Raw genomic sequence first — 18091 nt, 5'->3', positions numbered from 1 at the left:
TCTTTGGGTGTGCATTTTGGAGGTACATCAGAGCTGATATGTGAGCTCAAGTGTGGGTTCTGACTGAGGGAAAACTGGGCATGAGCGTGTGAGGTATTAGCCTGGGATTTGCTGTATGAGGATAATGTGTTTTGCAAGGCAAAATCTACGAATGGTATACATGTTTGCTTACCTGTCTTGTAATTGAGGCAAATTAAGAGGCAGCAAAAAGGAAAATGGAGGGTGGTATGAATGAGGTAAGAAAGAAGAAAGAGTTTCAGTCTAGTTTTGTCTGTGAGTCAACTATAGGCTTTTGTGATTGTCAATGAAGAGGCTTTCTTTGTGTGTGTGTGTGTGTGTGTGTGCAATTCAGGAGTTCGTTAAGTGAGGGTTTAGATTTATGAAACGGATATAGAGCTGGCATCGATTGTGAAGCAACTATAAGGTTAGGACGAGGCACGTCTAGGAATATGGGTAAACGAATCTGGGGCTGAGTCTGGTAGATCCGAGTTTGTTGTGCTGGTGCTAAGCCTGCCCTGGCTTTCAAGTGAACACACCTGAGTGTAGTGTAATGAAGTCAACGAGGGGCCAGAAAGATTTGAGCACGTGCGGCAAACTCCGGCATCAGTGTGGGTAAAGCAGGATGTGTACATGTGTGAGTGAAGCAAGTTCTAGAGCGTGAATCTGGGGGTTGGCGGTGAGCAGCGGGCAGTGTGTGTGTGCGGGTGCGCGCGCGCGCGTGTGTGCGCGCGCCAAGTTGCGATTCGTATTTGCCAAGAGCTACAGGGCGCATAGTCCTGGGGCCCGCTGGGGCCCGGCGCTGGAGGAGGCGCTGCGGGGCGGGCGGGCGAGAAGGGCCGCGATCGGAGCGCGCGTCTGCTGGGGCCCGCGCGCTCGCTGGCTCGCGGGGGCCTGGCAGGAACCGGAGCTGCACTGCCGCCCCTGGCGAAGGCTCAGGCGCCTCCTCCCGCCACTCTCGCTCACTGTGGCTCGGCGCACGCTGCCGGCGGCTGCCCTTTCTGCCTCTGGGGAAGCAAACCCGCTGGCCGCTGTCGGCTTGAACCATGGCCTCGGGCCGGAGGGGCTGGGACAGCTCCCACGAGGACGATCTGCCCGTGTACCTGGCCAGGCCGGGCACCACCGACCAGGTCCCGCGGCAGAAGTACGGCGGCATGTTCTGTAACGTGGAGGGCGCCTTCGAGAGCAAGACCTTGGATTTCGATGCCCTGAGCGTGGGGCAGCGGGGCGCGAAGACTCCCCGAAGCAGCCAGGGCAGCGGCCGCAGCTCCGGGTGCCGACCCGGGGTGGAAGGGGACACCCCGCGCCGCGGCCAAGGCCGGGAGGAGAGCAGGGAGCCCGCGCCCGCGGCGCCGGCGCCGGCGCCCGCCGGGGTGGAGATCCGGAGCGCCACAGGCAAGGAGGTTTTACAGAACCTCGGCCCCAAGGACCAGGTAAGGGGACCCGCTCTCTTCTCCGCCGGGCCTCGTTTTGTTCCCTTCTCAATCGGGGCGCTACGGCCCGGGTGCAACTTTCTCCCGCTCACTTTGCAAGGGCACAGGCGAGTATGAGGGGAAAGGGGCATCCCCCGTTGAGAGTAGGTGACCTTCTAGCCCGAACTCGAATTCGCGCGTGTCCGCAATCGCAGCATATTCGTGCGCGCGGGACAAAGCCGCGCGGGTCCCCCGGCTCCCTGCCGCAGCCCCGGGCCATCGGTTCTTGGTGGGTGTGTCAGCCCCACTAGCCCAGGAACTAACGCTTAGGGTTTTCCAGTCCATCTCAGCTGCCGAATAACCACGCACAATTGTCTTGTCCACTTCCCCCACCCCCCTTCCCCAAATTAAATCGCAGCTCCGGTCACCAGGGCAGAGGGCAAATTGGTGCAGGGAAAATGGGGTCATCTCCATAGTGCCCGGATGAAGGTACAGGGTGGGCGGCCTCCTATTTCACCCTTCAAACATCAGTTCTATCCCAGAAACTTTTTGCGTGTGGAGTCGCTAGACTAAACATCCAAATCTCACTGCCTCACTCCTGCCTTGGATCGACATTTCACATCTGTGAAGGAGGGTGTAAGGAGTATATTTGTGTACAAAGCTTGGCACAGGACCGGGTACCACGGGGGTCCGGCTGTCTTTGCAAGGCTATCATCTACTTTTGAAAATAAGTGAGAGCATGAAGAGGCGCAGTAAACTAGCAGGGACAGCAATTCCCTGCTGCCTCTCACGTGCCAGAGCCAATTTCTTCTGTGTCATTTTAAGAAACTCATGTCACACTAAACTGACAGAAGTTATGGCTTTGAAATCTAGTGTGCCTTCGTCGTTGATTTATTTCACAGAAAATCAGAACTCTAGTCCCAAAAATGCAGGGCCTGGGCTGGACCGGAGTTCTCCAAGTTCAAACTGATGCGTTTGAGATGGGAAACAATAGTGGGCAGATACGGTTTCACTGTCTAGATAGTGGCTGCAGAACCCAACTACCTAAGTTATTCTGTGCTGGCGCGTGGGTGAAAAATAACTTTGCTTTGGTGCAAAACAGTTAATGCTTACCTAAGTTGTAGATTTTTTTTTTTTCATTGAAACACAGTGAGCCAGGGAAAGAGCAACACATCTCTCCATTGATTTTTCCAAGTTTTTAAAAATAAAAGCAGACAGAGCTTTAACAATGGATACCACCAGGGAAAGAAATACGGAAGTGAGTGCTGTTTAAAGGTGCCTTTTGGAAACATTGACTGGTCAAGCCAGTGTCCTTTGGAATCACCCATCTGGTTTGTGATTCCCCTAGGCCTTGCTCTCATACCCTTTTAGGAAAAACTTCTGATACTTTTGTAAGTTCTTTGGCTGATTGCTGAACAGCAGGTTACTGCCCCTTGGCAGTTCTGAGTTGATCACTATTGAAGACTCCCATCCTGACTCTAAAGGGTGGGACAGATGGAAAAGGTCGGTAACAATTACTATGAGTCAGTGCTATTCCCCACACTGCAACACCCCTGATGTAAGCCAGATAATATGCCTGGTTTGCAAGACTGAAGAATGGTAACTAGAGAAAGGGAAAATGTGCCTCGTTTAAACCCAGCAATTCTTCCTTTTCCTTCCTTTTGCAAACCCTGTATTTTTGGCTCCTAATTGAAAAATAATAATACAACCTAAGCATCTACAAGATTTCCAGTGCCACATGGTTATTTGTAAATTCAGGCTTGCTGTCAGCTTCATCCAGGCCATGTTATTTATTACCTCTCACTTGTTTGAATCACACTGAGGTTGTCTACTTCTGTACTTGATTATTTGCTTGAAGATAGAAATTATATATCTGTGCTAAAATGCCTGCCACATTGAAGTAACTCAATAAATGGTTGATAAGTTAGGCCTTGTTAATTAGATATGTTTTTGCTATAGAGATGCACAATAATCATCTGACCTCTGTATAGATATATCAGCATGTGAATAGCCATGACATTTTCAGGGCCCCCTTGACCTCATGAAGCAACTTTTGGACAATTTTAATTGAAAACATTAAATTAAGCTCAAATCTACCTATCTGTATCTTCTACATACTGTCCTTAGTTCTGGCCTCTGCAAATAGAAGATTAACTATGTTTTCTTTATTGAGATAGTTGAATGATTTTAAGCTTTTGGGTTCCTGTATCTGTCAGAATAGCCTAGATGATGGCCTAGTAACAAACATCCCCAAATCTCAGTGGCTTAATCAAACAATAACAGTTTATTTCTTTCTCCTGTTATATATCCAATAGGTTATCTACTGCGGGTTATCTACTGTAGGGCAATTCTTTTTATCACTGCCCTTCAGAGACCCAGGCTTACTTATTCATTCTTTAGTGTTACTTTTAGAACCAAGCATGATGGAGATTCCATCCCCACACATCTGTGATTGGAGGAGGATGTGTATTGTTCACAGACAAACTTCACACTAAAGTCACCACTTGACTTCATGCTCACATTTCACTGGACAGTGGAAGCCATTAGTCTGTGCTCAGCTTAAAAATAAAAATTGGGAATCCCTCCTTGGTGGTGCAAGGGGTTAAAGAGCAGCACTGTGCAGCTATCCACAGCCACTGTAGCACTAGTTTGATCCCTGGCCAGAGAGGGGACCCACATGGTGTGCAGACCTCTCCTGTCTAGCGTGCTGCTTCTCTCAGCAGTGTGTTTCAGTAGACCCACCTGTTCTGCTCCCCACTCTGTCTCTGGTTGAATCTTCTTCCCCCTACTCCTCTGTCCTGTACCCCAGTTCTTGTGTGCATGAATAAATAAATCTTTTTAAAAATCAGGCGAGTGCGGGCCCTCCCTGGTGGCGCAGCGGGTTAAAGCACAGCACTGAGAAGCTGAAACCACTTCCGCATGAGTTTGATCCCCGCTTGCCCGGAGGAGATTCCACATGGCGAGGCAGACCTCTCCTGACCTGCCCGCTGCTCCCCTCAGCAGTGTACTTCGTTGATCTGCCTGTTCTGCTCCCCACTCTGTCTCTGGTGAAGTCTTTCGCCAACCCTGAGTCTCTGACCTGTACCCCAGTTCTGTATGCACAAATAAATAAATCTTTAAAAAAAAAAATCAGGAGAGTGCAATGTTAGTATGATCTCACAAAACAGATTAGAATATCTGGAACATAACTTTGCTATCACTCCCAGATTTTGGATGGGCAAATAGGGTGTAACCTGGCTCAACTCTCACAAATTCTATCACCTTCTGCATATAATTTAACCTCTGTGCCTTGCTTTACTCATCTGATAAGTGGACACAGCAGTGACTGTTTTGCTTGTAATCAGTACTCTTAGATTTTTACTTTCCTTTACATGTTTGGTGGCAGTTGTTACATTGTCCCTTACATTCACTTTAAAAACATCATTATTCCGGGTCCTCCCTGGTGGTGCAGCAGGTTAAAGCACTGCACTAAGAAGCTTAAGCCACTTCTGCATGAGTTCGATCCCCACCTGCCCCGGAGGTGACCACATGGCGTGGCAGACCTCTCCTGACCGGCCGGCTGCTCCCCTCAGCAGTGTACTTCCTCGATCTACCTGTTCTGCTCCCCACTCTGTCTCTGGTGAATTCTCTCACCCTCCACATCTCTGGCCTGTACCCCAGTTCTGTATGAATAAATAAATCTTTAAAAAAAAAAAAAAACTTCATTATTCCTAGCTGCTTTAGTTCTCCCCTCTGATCCCTTTCTGGTTATACTACGTTTTGCAAATATTCTCCCCAGAACTCAGCAAAGCACTCTAGATGGAGATATGACCACGCGGAGTGCATGAGACTGGCTGATTCTCTTGATTTAGAGACAACATATGCTCCTGTAGTACAAGGCCATGTGTCATCAGGAGCCGTGTCCTAGTATTGTCTCTCTAGCAATCTCCCTGTCACTCAGGCCCAGAAACCTGCACATAGGCATCAGTTAACCCGGAGCATCCACATTCTCTGCTGATACCACTAAAATGAAAACAAAACCAAAGGAAAAATCATACTTGTTCTGACTCTGTTTTTCCTCTCAGGCTAATTTTCATCACCATCTAAGCTCATCTTTTTACCCCATCACACTTTTGAATCTTCATTCTACTACACAGCATCCCTCATTCCAGCTTTGGACCATGTACAGATGTGACAATAAGGACCTCTTTCGAACACTTTCTGTATCCTAAAATAAATATTTTTCCACCCAGAAAATGATTTTACAGATAATGAAATTGAAACTCAGAGACTGTTTAGCCACAGATTATATATAGGTAACGAGGGGACTTTGCCTCTGATTGTTCTGATCCCAGAGTCTCTCTTCTTCCCAGATGGAAAGGCTGCTTCTTTGTTTTAATTCACTGAGCCTGACCACTGTGGCTGCTCCTGACCTGTCAATATAACCAGGGCAAGATGGGCTCCCCCACACTGTAGAAACCCCTTCCCTTTTGCCACCTGCTCCTACTCAGGATGCAAACAAATCAGTTGCTCAGACTCTGAGAAGAGTTTCTGCAAAACCTTTATTCTCTCAAGTTGATTTTGAAACTGCCCCCCCAATTTTTTTTAAATGCCTCAATAAAATCAAAATATGCTTTGTCTCTAGCATACCTAATAGTTAACACACACCTTAGAGAAATGAGGTGAGTTTTTAAATAGATAAACTAGGAAGGAGTTAAATGTGTTTAACAGAATAAAGTATAAAAAATGTCTCTGAGGTATACTTTAAGTGCCAGATACCAGGTAGAACATATCACCATGTATTCATCTGGTTCTAAACCAACCTGTGACACCTTGTTCAATTACATTTTTAGATTTTTCTGGTGAGAAACATTCATATTGCCAAAAATCTCCATGGCTGGCTCACACAACTTTTTGCTTAAAATTTACTTAAACCTGTTTTGTGAAACTCAATACAGTCAACATGAAACAATTGAAAGTGAAAAGCAAATGTTTCTACTATTTCTCAAGATGGTGTCCATGCATTTCACTGTTTCAGTGGCGAAAACATTCTAAAGGAGGAGGCTTATGATCTATGGTCTTGCCAAGAGCAAATGATACTGCAAAGAGTTTGTCATCCAGTGAAAACAAAGTAATGGCATTATGATTACATGGGTCTATTGAGAACTCCTTTTCAGAGTCATGGGTCATTTCTAGTTCCCTGCTCCCCACATGGGCCACTTTTGTTTGAGATCTTCCTTTGTGAAGTGGGCAGGAGCCCCGGCAGGAGCCCTGGGGTGCAAGAGGAGGTGATTTGAAATCACTGAGATGTGGCGCCTACCTTTCCCCCATTTATCACTTGCCTTTTTTGTCTGGAGCAAAAACTTTTCAAAATGGTTCTGAAAAATTGGAGGTCTTCTCTTTACCACACTGCACAAGGGTGGCCAACTGGAAATAGAACTCTTAGTTTATAAAGGCCTCTCTTGTCATCAAAATCTAAACACTGTTGTGTAAACGAATTTTGCAGGGTAGTGCTGAGGGTGGAAAGTTTGTGCTCAGGCTAAGAATGAGGCCCTTGCTCACCTGGCCCTCAGGCCATGCTTGAATCAAGCTACATTTACTTACCCAAACTTGGAAATGTTTGAGCCCGTTCAGAACTTTGGTTTAGTTTGACAGTAGGCATTTGAGGAACATAAAAAATGAGCTTTCCAAGTAATGCTACGATTGGCAGTGTTCCCTCAAAGTAATGGGCCCTGGAGGCTGCGATCTGCTGACCGTGCTTGTAAGTGATGTTGAAGGCAGCGAGCGCTGTCTGTGATGGCTCTCAGGGGCTTCTGGGGCTGATTCTCTTCATGATTAATCTCCACTGGGCATTATTCCTACAAATCATGTTCCTGGGAGACCGTGGCTTTAGCTTCCTAGGAATGGGAGATCTGGCCGAGCAGAATCAGTCTGTGCCTGGAAGCTCAGCCCTCTATTTCCCAGAGGAGGCGAAAGTCCATTGAGATGTCTCAGCGCATGTAAAACATTCAACTTCTAGGAAAATAGGATGTTAAAAAAGTTACCTATACTCAACCTATGATTTTTAAATAATTGAGATGAGACAAAAAATTCAACTGGATAAAGCAGAGAGGTCTGAACTTAGAGACTCAACATTTTTAGCCAAATGCACATCTCAGGTGAGTCCGCGCCCGTCTCTCAGTTATTTCCTCTTTTCTAAAATGAAGGAGCTGGACCAGATGGTTACTATGGAAATGGTCTGTGAACCTTTTTGACCCCTATGCAAATTTTTTGAGCTTGCTCTTTCTATGTATATTTATGATCTATGTATATATACCACATATGTATATATATCCATTACATATACAAATAATGTATTAATATGCTATGACTATTATAAATTCAAATAAAAAGGACAAACTGAACAGAAGAGATAGCATCATTAAGGCAAAAATTAATTCTGATATTTTTTTCTTGTACCCTCCTTTGTGTGTCTGCTTCTCCAGTAGGATAAATGCTTCTGTCTGTGTTTAGATCACAGCTACAATTGTCACTATTTCTGATATCATGGTCACTGATGACTCTATTGCAGGAATAGATGCTCTCCTGTGGACCAGTTTACGAGAGAGAAGTTCAAAACTGTTGCAAGGCTAGATGCTGGTCGGTGCTCTATCCTGTCTTTACAAATTCACATGTGAGGCTGGTGGGGTATGGACTGGTAGAGTCACCATAAATGTAACCAGGAATCCCCAAATCTCCCTTCTCCACTAATTTTTTTCTAGGCCTACTAAAAAACTTTATTAATCACAAGTATGTAGGTATACAATAAAAAATTAATGTTGGGAAAACAAAGACAACCAATGAGATAAACAGTAGGAAAATGTAGACTGTATTTCCTATTAGTCTCCCAGAGTGCACTGCCATTAGCACTGCGTATTCTTTACCTCTGTGTGCATGACACATTTTCATTCCAGAATAAAGGCAGCAGGCAGTGTTATCTGTTTTTTTTTTTTTTTTAAAGATTTATTTATGTATACATACATAACTGGGGTACAGGCCAGAGGTTCAGGGGCAGTGAGAGGCTTTATCAGAGACAGAGTGGGGAGCAGAACAAGCAGATCAATGAAGTACACTGCTGAGGGGAGCAGTGGGTGGGTCAGGAGAGGTCTGCCGTGCCATGTGGGTCACCTCCAGGGCAGGGATTGAACTCATGCTGAAGTGGCTTTAGCTTTTTAGTGCTGTGCTTTATTTAACCCGTTGCGCCACCAGAGAGGGCCCTATTACCTGTTTTTAAACTTTTTTTTTTTTAAGATTTATTTATTTATTCATACAGAACTGGGGTACAGGCCAGAGATGCAGAGGGTGAGAGAATTCACCAGGGACAGAGTGGGGAGCAGAACAGAGGGTCTATTTGTTACAGCAGATGAAGCTACGCTGATATGCTATTATCACCCAAAGGCTGCACTAGGGCTTGTTCTCAGTGTATAGTAAGTGTTTTTTAAAAAAAAAAATATCCTGACCATTATCACCCTGTTTTAGTATCAAGCACAGCTCTTTCCCTGCCCCCCCAAACCCTTTGTGTTCCACCCATTCATCCCTCCCTTTCTGCTACCCTCTGGCAACTACTAATCTTTTTATTGTCTCCACAGTTTTGCCTTTTCTATGTGTCTTATAGTTAGAGCCACACAGCTTTTTCAGATTGGCTTCTTTGCCTTAGAAACATGCATTTAGGTTGACTCTGTCCTGTCATCTCTGGGTAGCTTATTTCTTTTTCTCTTTATAATATTCCATTGCCTGAATGTAGTACAGTTTTTTTATCTATCTACTGAAGGACATGTTATTTGCTTCCAAGACTTGACAACTATGAAGAAATCTGCTATAAACATCCATTTATTTTCTGTGGAAATAATTTTTTTAATTCTTTTGAGTAAATATCAAGGAGATGATGGATCACATCACAACAGTATGTCCGATTTTGTGAGAAATCTCCACACTGTCTTCCAAACTGATAGTACGATTCTCATTCTCACCAGCAAATATGGGCTCTTGTTTCTCCACATCTTGTTAGCATTTATTGTTGTCACTATTTTGGATTTTGACTATCCTAAGAGGGTAGTTTTATCTCATGTAGCTTTTTTTTAAGGGCAATTCCCCAATGACTGATGGCGTGGATCATCTGTTCACATGCTTACACATGCTCTGTAATTCATTTATTTTATTTTATGTTTGCATAGAAGAACTGGGATGTAGGCCAGAGGTATGGGGTGGGGGATGAGAACAGTCACCAGAGATAGAGTGGGGAACAGAACATGCAGGTTGACTGAAATCCACTGCTGAGGGGCAAAGTGAGTGAGACAGGAGATGTCTGCTGTGCCTCCATGGCCGGGGTTTATAGACAGGCTGTGGTGTGATAAGCACTGAGACTTAAACCCAAGGCCACCAGGGAGGCCACATGCTTATTATGCTCTATAGAGCTTATATGGTGAGGTACACACATGTGTACATATACATACATAGGGAGAACAAGGTTAAAAAAAGTGCTTTCACATATACTGCAGTATCTTCTTTGGTGAGGTGAGTTGACTTGTTCATTTTCTTATTGTTGCATTTTAAGAGTTTTTGGCTAACAACACTTTAATAGATATATCTCTTGCAAATATTTTTTCCCGAGTCTGTAGCTTGTCTTCATTCATTTGACATGGACTTTTGCAGAATGTGTTTATAACTTGCTGAGGTCCAGCTCACCCATTATTTCTTCCATGGGTTGTGTCTTCGGTATCGCAGCTAACTAACTTTTGCCATTTCCAAGATTATTGAGGTTTCCTTCTAGGGGTTTATAGTTTTGCATTTTATAATTAGGTCTGTGGTCCATTTTGCATTAATTTCTGTAATGTCTGTGTCTAGAATCATTTTGTTGCATGCAGGTATCCAGTTGGTCCAGCACCCATTTGTTGGAAAGAAAGCATCTGTGTTCCATTGTATTGTTTCTGCTCCATTGTATTGTTCTGTTCCCTTGTCAAAGCTTCATTGGCTGTATTGACATGGATCTCTTTCTAGGCTCTCTGCTTTGCTTCTTTAAGCAGGTTGTCTTTTGTATGCCAGTTCTACACTGCTTGAGTTCTCTATTTTCATGGAAAGTCTTGAGGTTTTGTAGGGTCAGTTCCTGTGAGTTTCTTTCCTTTAAATATAAAGTTAACTGTAGGTTTTTGGTAATGTTCTTTATCAACTTGAGGGAGTTCCTGACTATTCCTCGTTTGCTGAGGTTTCTTTTAATCATGCCTGGGTGCTTCCAAATGTTTTCTTCTACATCTATAAATATGATCATGTGATTTTTCTAATTTAGCCTGTTGATGTGATGGATTGCCTTAGTTTTCTAATGTTGAGCCAGCCTCACATACTTTGAATAAATCCCACTTGGTCATGGTATATAATTCTTTTTATGTATTGTTGGATTTGATTTACTAGTAATTCATAATTATGTTCATGAAAGGTATTGGTTTTAGTTTTCCTTTTTTTGTGATGTATGTCTGGCTTTGGTATTAGGGTATTGCTGTTCCCTTTGTAAATATCTTCTAGAAGAGACAGGAGAGCATCGGTACAACTACTTCCTTAAATGTTTGGTAGTGTTCACCAGTAAACTCATCTGGACGTGGTATTATGTTTTGAAAGGTTATTAACTACTGATTAAATTTCTTCAATAGATATACACCTATACAGATTCTTTCTTTCAGTGTGAGTTTTGGCAGATTAGGTTTTTCAAGGAATCAGTCCATTTCATCTAGATTATCAAAGCTGTGAGTACAGAGTTGTATGTAATATTTTTTGTTATCTTTTTATCATATCTGACTGAAAGCCCTATCCAGTTCAACTATGTCCTTACTAATTATCTTCCTGCTGGATCTGTCCATTTCTGATAGAAGCATGTTAAAGTCTCCAAATATAAATAATAGGGAAATTATCTGTTCCTTTGTGCAGTGCTATCAGTTTTCCTCACAAACATTGATAGGAATAGATGTTATAAATTATTACTTATTTTGGATAATTTGCCCCTTTATATTATAACATATACATAACTGAATACTTTGTTGCTACTATTACTTTGAACAAACTGCTATATATCCTAGATCAAGAATAAGGAAAGTGAAAGTTTTTATTTTTAAGAAAAGTGAAAGCTTTCGTTCTATCTTCACTGTTGGTTTTTCAGTGCTGTTCCTTTCTTTGTGTAATCCAAATTTGTTCTATGTAATTTTCCTTCTCTCTGAAGGACCTAAAGGACTTTTAAAAATATCTCTTGTAAGGAAGATCTACTACTACCAGATTCCCTCAATTTTCATTTGCCTGAAAAAGGCATTATTTTTTTTCTTTGCTTTTGAAAGTAATTTCTTAATGTCAGAATTCTAGATTGATTTTTTTTTGTCTTAACCTTTTAAATATTTCACTCCATTCACTTCTTGAGTAGTCTCTGAGGGAAGTCATATTTAATTCTTATGTTAACTACTCTATAGGTGAGATGTTTTTACCCTTTGGTTCCTGTCAAAATTTTTCCTTATCTCTGGTGTTCTAAAATTTGAATATGATATGGTTAAGTTTAGTTATTTTTGATTTGGAGGTCTCTGAACTTCCTGAATATGTAGTTTGGAGTCTGACATTAATTTGGGTGAAATTCTCAGTCATTATTGTCTTAAGTATTGCTTCTGTTTCTTTCTTCTTCTGGCATTCCCATTTTGTATATGTTAAACCTCTTAGTCTAGAATATTTTTTAGTCTGTCCTTTCTTCCCCCTCCCACTCTTGTTTTCTTTGCTCAGTTTTGGAAGTTCCTTCTATTATATCCTCAAGTTTGGAGATTCCTTTCTCAGTAGTGTCTAGTCTATTAAAAAGCCTCAGAAGCAATCTTCATTTCTTGTTCTCTAGCACTTAAAAAAAAATTCTTTGTTGGAACTTCCACCTCTCTGCTTACATTATCTATTTGTTCTTGTATATTGTCTTCTTTTTTCCACCGAAGCCCTTAACATACTCACCATAGTTTTTCTAAATTCCTGGTCTGATAATTCCAACATTCCTGCCATGTCTGACTCTGGTTCTTGATGTTTGTTCAGTCTCTTTAAATAGTGTTTTTTGCTTAGTTAGTATGCTTTGTATTTTTTATTGAAAGATGGACATGGTATACTTGATGAAGCAGCTCTGTTAAATAGGCCCTTAGTATAGTGGTGGTTTGATATGTAAGGAGAGGAAGCATTCTGTAGTGTTATCACTGAGTCTTAGGCTTTTAGTGAGTCTGTCTCTGGACTGTGAACTTCACCAGTGTTTTTGCATTCTTCCCATCACCCTTTGGAGAGCAGCATGACAGGAGAAGGTTGGAGTTGTATATTTATCTATCTTCCCCAACATGGAAGTCTAGAGGTGGCTGGCTTGGGTTTCCTCCCTCCTCACCCAAGCAGGGTGGGCTGTGATAAAACCTAGCCGGCTTTGGTGAAATAGTTTCCCCTGAGGGCAAACCTTGTAGAAGGAACAGAATTCTCCTCTGACTTTCAGAGAAGTTCCTTTCCCCTCCCCTTGTCTGGAGGAAGGGATTTTTCTGGTATTCATATGAGGACTTAAGAACTCTTGGAAGTAACAGCCACAAAATTTTAACTGAGTCTTCCTGGAGTTTTTACCTCTCAGGGTTGTTCACTTAAGCCTCCAGCCATTCCTTACACTTCAGGTTTTCCTGTCCCACTGTGGTTCCAGAAAGTGCTCGCCTCTGGATCTCTGCTCAGGTGGGTTGAGATTCTCATATCCACCCGTGTGTTTCTCCAATGTGGGGCCGGTAGTTCTTCCTGTGACATTTTACCTTTCTCCTGGCTCTTAGAAGGTTCTAAGTTGTCAGTTTGTTCAGCGTTTGTAGTTAGGTCAGAGTAGCCACTTTGTAGCTCCATACATACTGAACAGGAAATCCTAAACTATTTTTTTTAACTTAAGTTATGATAGCAACTTTATATATAGAGTACCACAGATTTTCCAAAATATAATTTACAATGTCTGTATGTGATATAGCATACATTTAATGACAATTTCTTCTCAATTAGACATTTCTATTTTTGTTTTTAGTTTGATTTCAACTTTTACTTTCCCTTATTATATGTAAATAAGTAGACCTCCTTTTAGCTAAATCTTTATGTGTATTCATTTTAGTACCACTTGTCAATAAAAAATTCCTAAAAATGTCTAATGTAGTGTGCTATTTTCATGTCGTAAATACACCAACCATGGGTTGGTCGCTTTCTACATGAAACTTCAGGGAGGGAATCTAGGGGAAGCCAGTGTAGCCTATTGTAAATTCTGTAAGAAATGGGGGGTACAGTCTTGGCCACATCATTCAACCACATAAGTTAAGAGTGACAAGTGCCAGGTGAGTGGTAACAAAGTAAAAGACATGGAGTGATTTGAAGTTTTAGCTGGAGATTAAAACATAAAGAGAGTAATGAAATTGTAAAAGTAGATCACTAAAAGAAAATGGGTTTTCTCTATAAATTAGGTTCTACCATAATCTCTTGGTTTTAGTTTTCCTTAGGTTTGGAGTGACAAATCCAAGGTTCACAATATGTTCTAAAAAGTTCTGTTTATGGAGTACTTACTTATGCAAGACACTGCTGTCTGAATTGAGAGCTTTGCAAAATATATTAATATCTATACTGTGTACAGGGGAAGCTGGATTTTGGAGAGGTCACTTGACTTCTTGTATACAAGAAGTGGACAGTCAAGATTTAAGCCCAAGGGCTCTCTGATTGCTTTTGATATATCACTTTGCTGTTCTCCTTTTATATAGTGGAAGCTAGTGTGTCCCAGCACCTAGAACTAACCTGTCTAAAAGGGTTATCCAAAAATAAAATGTCTACTAGTGGGACTTTCTGGAGGAATAGATGGGGTTAACAGAATAGAAATAGGAAAGCAGAATTTGGCCAGATTCAAAGGTGAACACAGTAGCTAAGACAAAAATCATTGGTAGCTATGTGTGGCTAGCATTGAGTGGCCAGTTTGATCACCATTACTGATACCTGTGGGTCTGCATTCCTATACAAAGGTCAGAACTGCTTGGTCAATCAGTCATAGCCAAACCTTACAAGGTGCCTTTCAAATTTACCAAGAGCAGAAAGTTTGATCACCCTGGGAAGGATATGCATCACAAGATATGACCAAGAACACCCGTAGGGCCAAGGACCCATGTATGGACAGGCCTCTGGAAAGCTAATCAAGCATTCTCCTGTTGGTAAGAGTCGACCCATGGCCGGGGGTCTGGGGTCTGGTTTGGATGACAACACTTGGTCATCCAGCAGATAAGAATTAATCTGGTCAGCAGAATCATGTCCCCCCAGAAGCCCTAGATGCCAAAACATCAAAAAGATGGGTTCACCCATCTTTTTCTCCTTATTCTTCTACCCCATATAACAGATGTTGTCTGATTATCCTTTCAATCAAAAGGCCAGGGTCTTGCTTGTTCAGCAGCATCTTGTACTGCACCTCCTGCTCCATGACTCCCAATTATCAGTGTGGTACTGCCAATGCCACAGCTGTGAGACTCTAGAAAAAATGCCAAGAGATAAAGAGAAGGAAGAAGTGGAGAGGGACTCAGACAATTGTGTTATGCCCCAAGCTTATAATGATCAGTTTCTTGGGTGTTGTGACTTGCTGATGGGTTGGCCTGATTTAAAGTTCCCTGCTTCAGATAGTATATGAAGGATCACAGTAGAGAAAGGATTAAAATCAGTCCTGGGCAGCTCTCCTTGTTGGTGCAGTGGATTAAAGCACCACATGATGAAGCTCTCAGAAGACACTGCGGCATGAGTTTGATCCCTGGCCAGGGAGCTGACCCATATGGCATGGCAGACCTCTGCTGACCCACCCACTGCTCCCCCCAGCAGTGTACTTTGTCAATTTGCCTGTTCTGCTCCCCACTCTGTCTCTGGTGAATCCTCTCACCCACCACATCTCTGGCCTTTACCCCAGTTCTGTATGCATAAATAAATAAATCTTTAAAAAGAAATCAGTTCTGGACTATGAGCCTGTAGCCATGCACCCTGTTCTAGACCATGCAGAGCCCCGGGGTGTAATTTCCAGAAGTTAGAGTGTATCCGGAGAGAATGCATTGCTTATGTTGAATTGGAAGTGGGCTAGAAAGGGGATAATTTTCTCTGACTAGTATTCCCACATCCTGTCAGATAGCAAGAAAAATGCCAATGAAATGGAAAGTTGTGTGATAAATGGATAATGAGTGAGAAAGAAAAAAAAATACAGTTGATAATGATATTTCTCACAGTTGGGAGGGAGGAAAACCTTTCCAAGAAAGCTTTCTCTTACAGACCACCAAGACAAGAGTCAGGAAGTCAGCCAGTGGTACCCTTAGGGAACATCTTAGTGAGATTGCAGAGTGGGTAGCTGAGAGTTTAAAATGGGAAAGGGGGATTTGAAAGGAAGGCATTATTTGACAATGCAAGCTTTCAGATGAGGGGTTTGCAAGTATCTGATGATCTCCTGGTTGTCTACAATGGGAGTCTGTAACCTTTTCCTGGAAGAGTCACTTAGTAAATATTTTAGGCTTTGAGGCCAGTAACATGAACAGGTATGACGGTGTACCCATAAAACTTTATTGACAGAATCAGGTGGTTGGCTGGATTTGACCCAACGCATTATTTCAACGTTTCGCCAACTCCTGGCCTTAAATATGAGGAAAGAGGTACAGACACAACAGTGTGTGTGTGCGTTTGCATGTGTATTGCAGTGGCCAAGTGGCTCACAGCAACTTTTCAACATGAAGAGTCAGAAATTTGAAGTGAATATGCGAGAGAATCCAAAAGGCTCAGAAAACTGCTTGTTTCCCCTTCATTATGTCTGAGATTGCCACAGGAAATTAAAAATAAATACATATCTGATCATGAAGAGGAGAACAATACCAGCTATTTCAGAGAATGAGTTTTCTGAAGTGGAGGCAAAGCTTTATGAAGAACAAAGACAGGAGAAAGGGGGAGATTGAGAGGGTAACCTGGAAATGACAGTGGCAGAGAAACAAATGCAGGAAGTCCGAGTGAGGAGGAGGAAGGAGGTCAAGCTTAAAATAAAGCTTTCCTGCCCCGTGGAAAAGAAGTGTGCAGGCAGCCAATAGCAGGGAGCTGCAAAGAGGAGAGGGAAAAGTAGAAGCGTGTCTTGGAGTTGTTAAGAGAACGTGCAATTGTTACATGTCAGGGGAGAATAATGCCTGTGCACTAACCCTGAAAACATGCCAGCAGATGAAAGCTGTAGAGTTTGAAGTGCTGAAAGAAGGGCTAGTTTCAGGAGAGTGTGCTAGGAGTTTTTGTGCAGGAATGCCCTTGGGACCCAGGGTGAGGTGCTCGCCTGTGGAAGATGCGCGCACCCAGTGGAGAAAGCTGAAGGGTGGGGCCTCATGGGGTAGTATCCCCAGGCAGGAGGTGCAGGCTGTGGCTGTGTATTCACTTGGTTTGTTCTTGCTCCCATGGGCCTGCCAGATAGCTGCGACAGCCCACCGCAGCCCTCTGCAGGGTCACTGGAAACCAGAGATCCATCAGCCACGTGAGGGGAGCGTGTGGAAGAGGTGATGGCAGCTTAATGTGACTCCTTAGAGGGAATCCCGAAGGACAGAGTGAGGGAGAAGGGAGTCATGGGCAGGCAGGCCCAACACAGCGCTGTCATCCAACTAGACCAGAATCTCAGAGCTGGAAACAGTGTTGAGATCATGTTGTCCCCTGCATGGTGTTAGTAGGAAAACTGACTCCTCGAGAGGGGTATGAGGATGAATAGAAACATATTCAATAATTATCGTAGTCCAGGAAGGTTTTTGGCTATTGTAGTAAAATATACCAAACATAAAATATACCTTTTTAACCCATTGCAAGTACACTTCAGGGGCAGTAAGCACAGTGGTAATGGAGGTGTCTTCATAAAAGAGGGGGTGCCTTATTCCGCACCCCCATTCCCACATGGCCACCTTGGACTAGCTCCTAGGGACTGAGGCAAACTGAGAGACTGAGGGATCGGATGAAGCTGCTTAACACGAAGACGGTGTCTAGTTATATGCTTGCCCATTCTTCACAGTATCCTAATACATAAAGGCAGAATTTAACATCTCCTTGTAACTGAATAGATTTCAGGCCAGGAAATACAAATGAAAAAGTGTTTTGGGATTATTTAGCCTCTCAGCCCTCTGAGAGAAGATTTGATCGACATCTTGGGTAGGGAAACCGAGGTTTAGAGAGGTTAAGGAAGCCCCGTGAACCAGATAGCTCACAAGTCGGGATACTGTCTACAGCCCAAATGCATGCTCATAGCCTCAATAAAACATGAACTGGAAATTGCATAAAGCTTTAGCCATGATGTATTTTTGAGCTGGGGGATAATGGGTAACTTGTGTTTTCTTCTGCCCCTTCAGCATCATTTGCCACAGTGTCCTTTCATTGCTCTTGAAACTGAACAAAAGGATTACATTTTCTCTTACAAAGAAGAGAATCCTGCTCAAATTAACTTCAAAGCATAGTTGACTAAATTAAACTTCTTGTGAAAGAAAATATGGGCCACAGCAAAGTAAGCAACAGTACTGGTGAGAAGCTCCAAAGAGTGGTACAATTTTGTGGCTGTTAATGCTTGGCAAAGGGTCCCCCCAAAAAACTTGAGTGTACACTCTAAAGGGGATTCAGCTATCCATGCACAAAAAGTCAAAGGAAAAGACTCTTGGTAT

General features: G+C 42.9%; 1 protein-coding gene across 1 annotated transcript in view; it reads left to right on the top strand.

Moving 5' to 3' along the window:
* The first annotated feature begins 871 nt into the window (after positions 1–871).
* DPYSL3 (dihydropyrimidinase-like 3) overlaps positions 872–18091 on the top strand; it is a 112420-nt gene continuing 95200 nt past the window's right edge. The window contains exon 1 of the mRNA XM_012728006.1: positions 872–1430. Coding sequence (XP_012583460.1) covers positions 1044–1430 — 387 coding nt within the window. The 5' untranslated portion in view covers positions 872–1043. The remainder of the gene's footprint in view (positions 1431–18091) is intronic.

This window comes from Condylura cristata, unplaced genomic scaffold (genome assembly GCF_000260355.1).
Source record: "Condylura cristata isolate star-nosed mole 26May11 unplaced genomic scaffold, ConCri1.0 scaffold00021, whole genome shotgun sequence".
Lineage (NCBI taxonomy): Eukaryota > Metazoa > Chordata > Mammalia > Eulipotyphla > Talpidae > Condylura > Condylura cristata.
The sequence above is the reverse complement of the archived record's forward strand: the minus strand, read 5'-3'. Positions and strand labels throughout refer to the sequence as shown.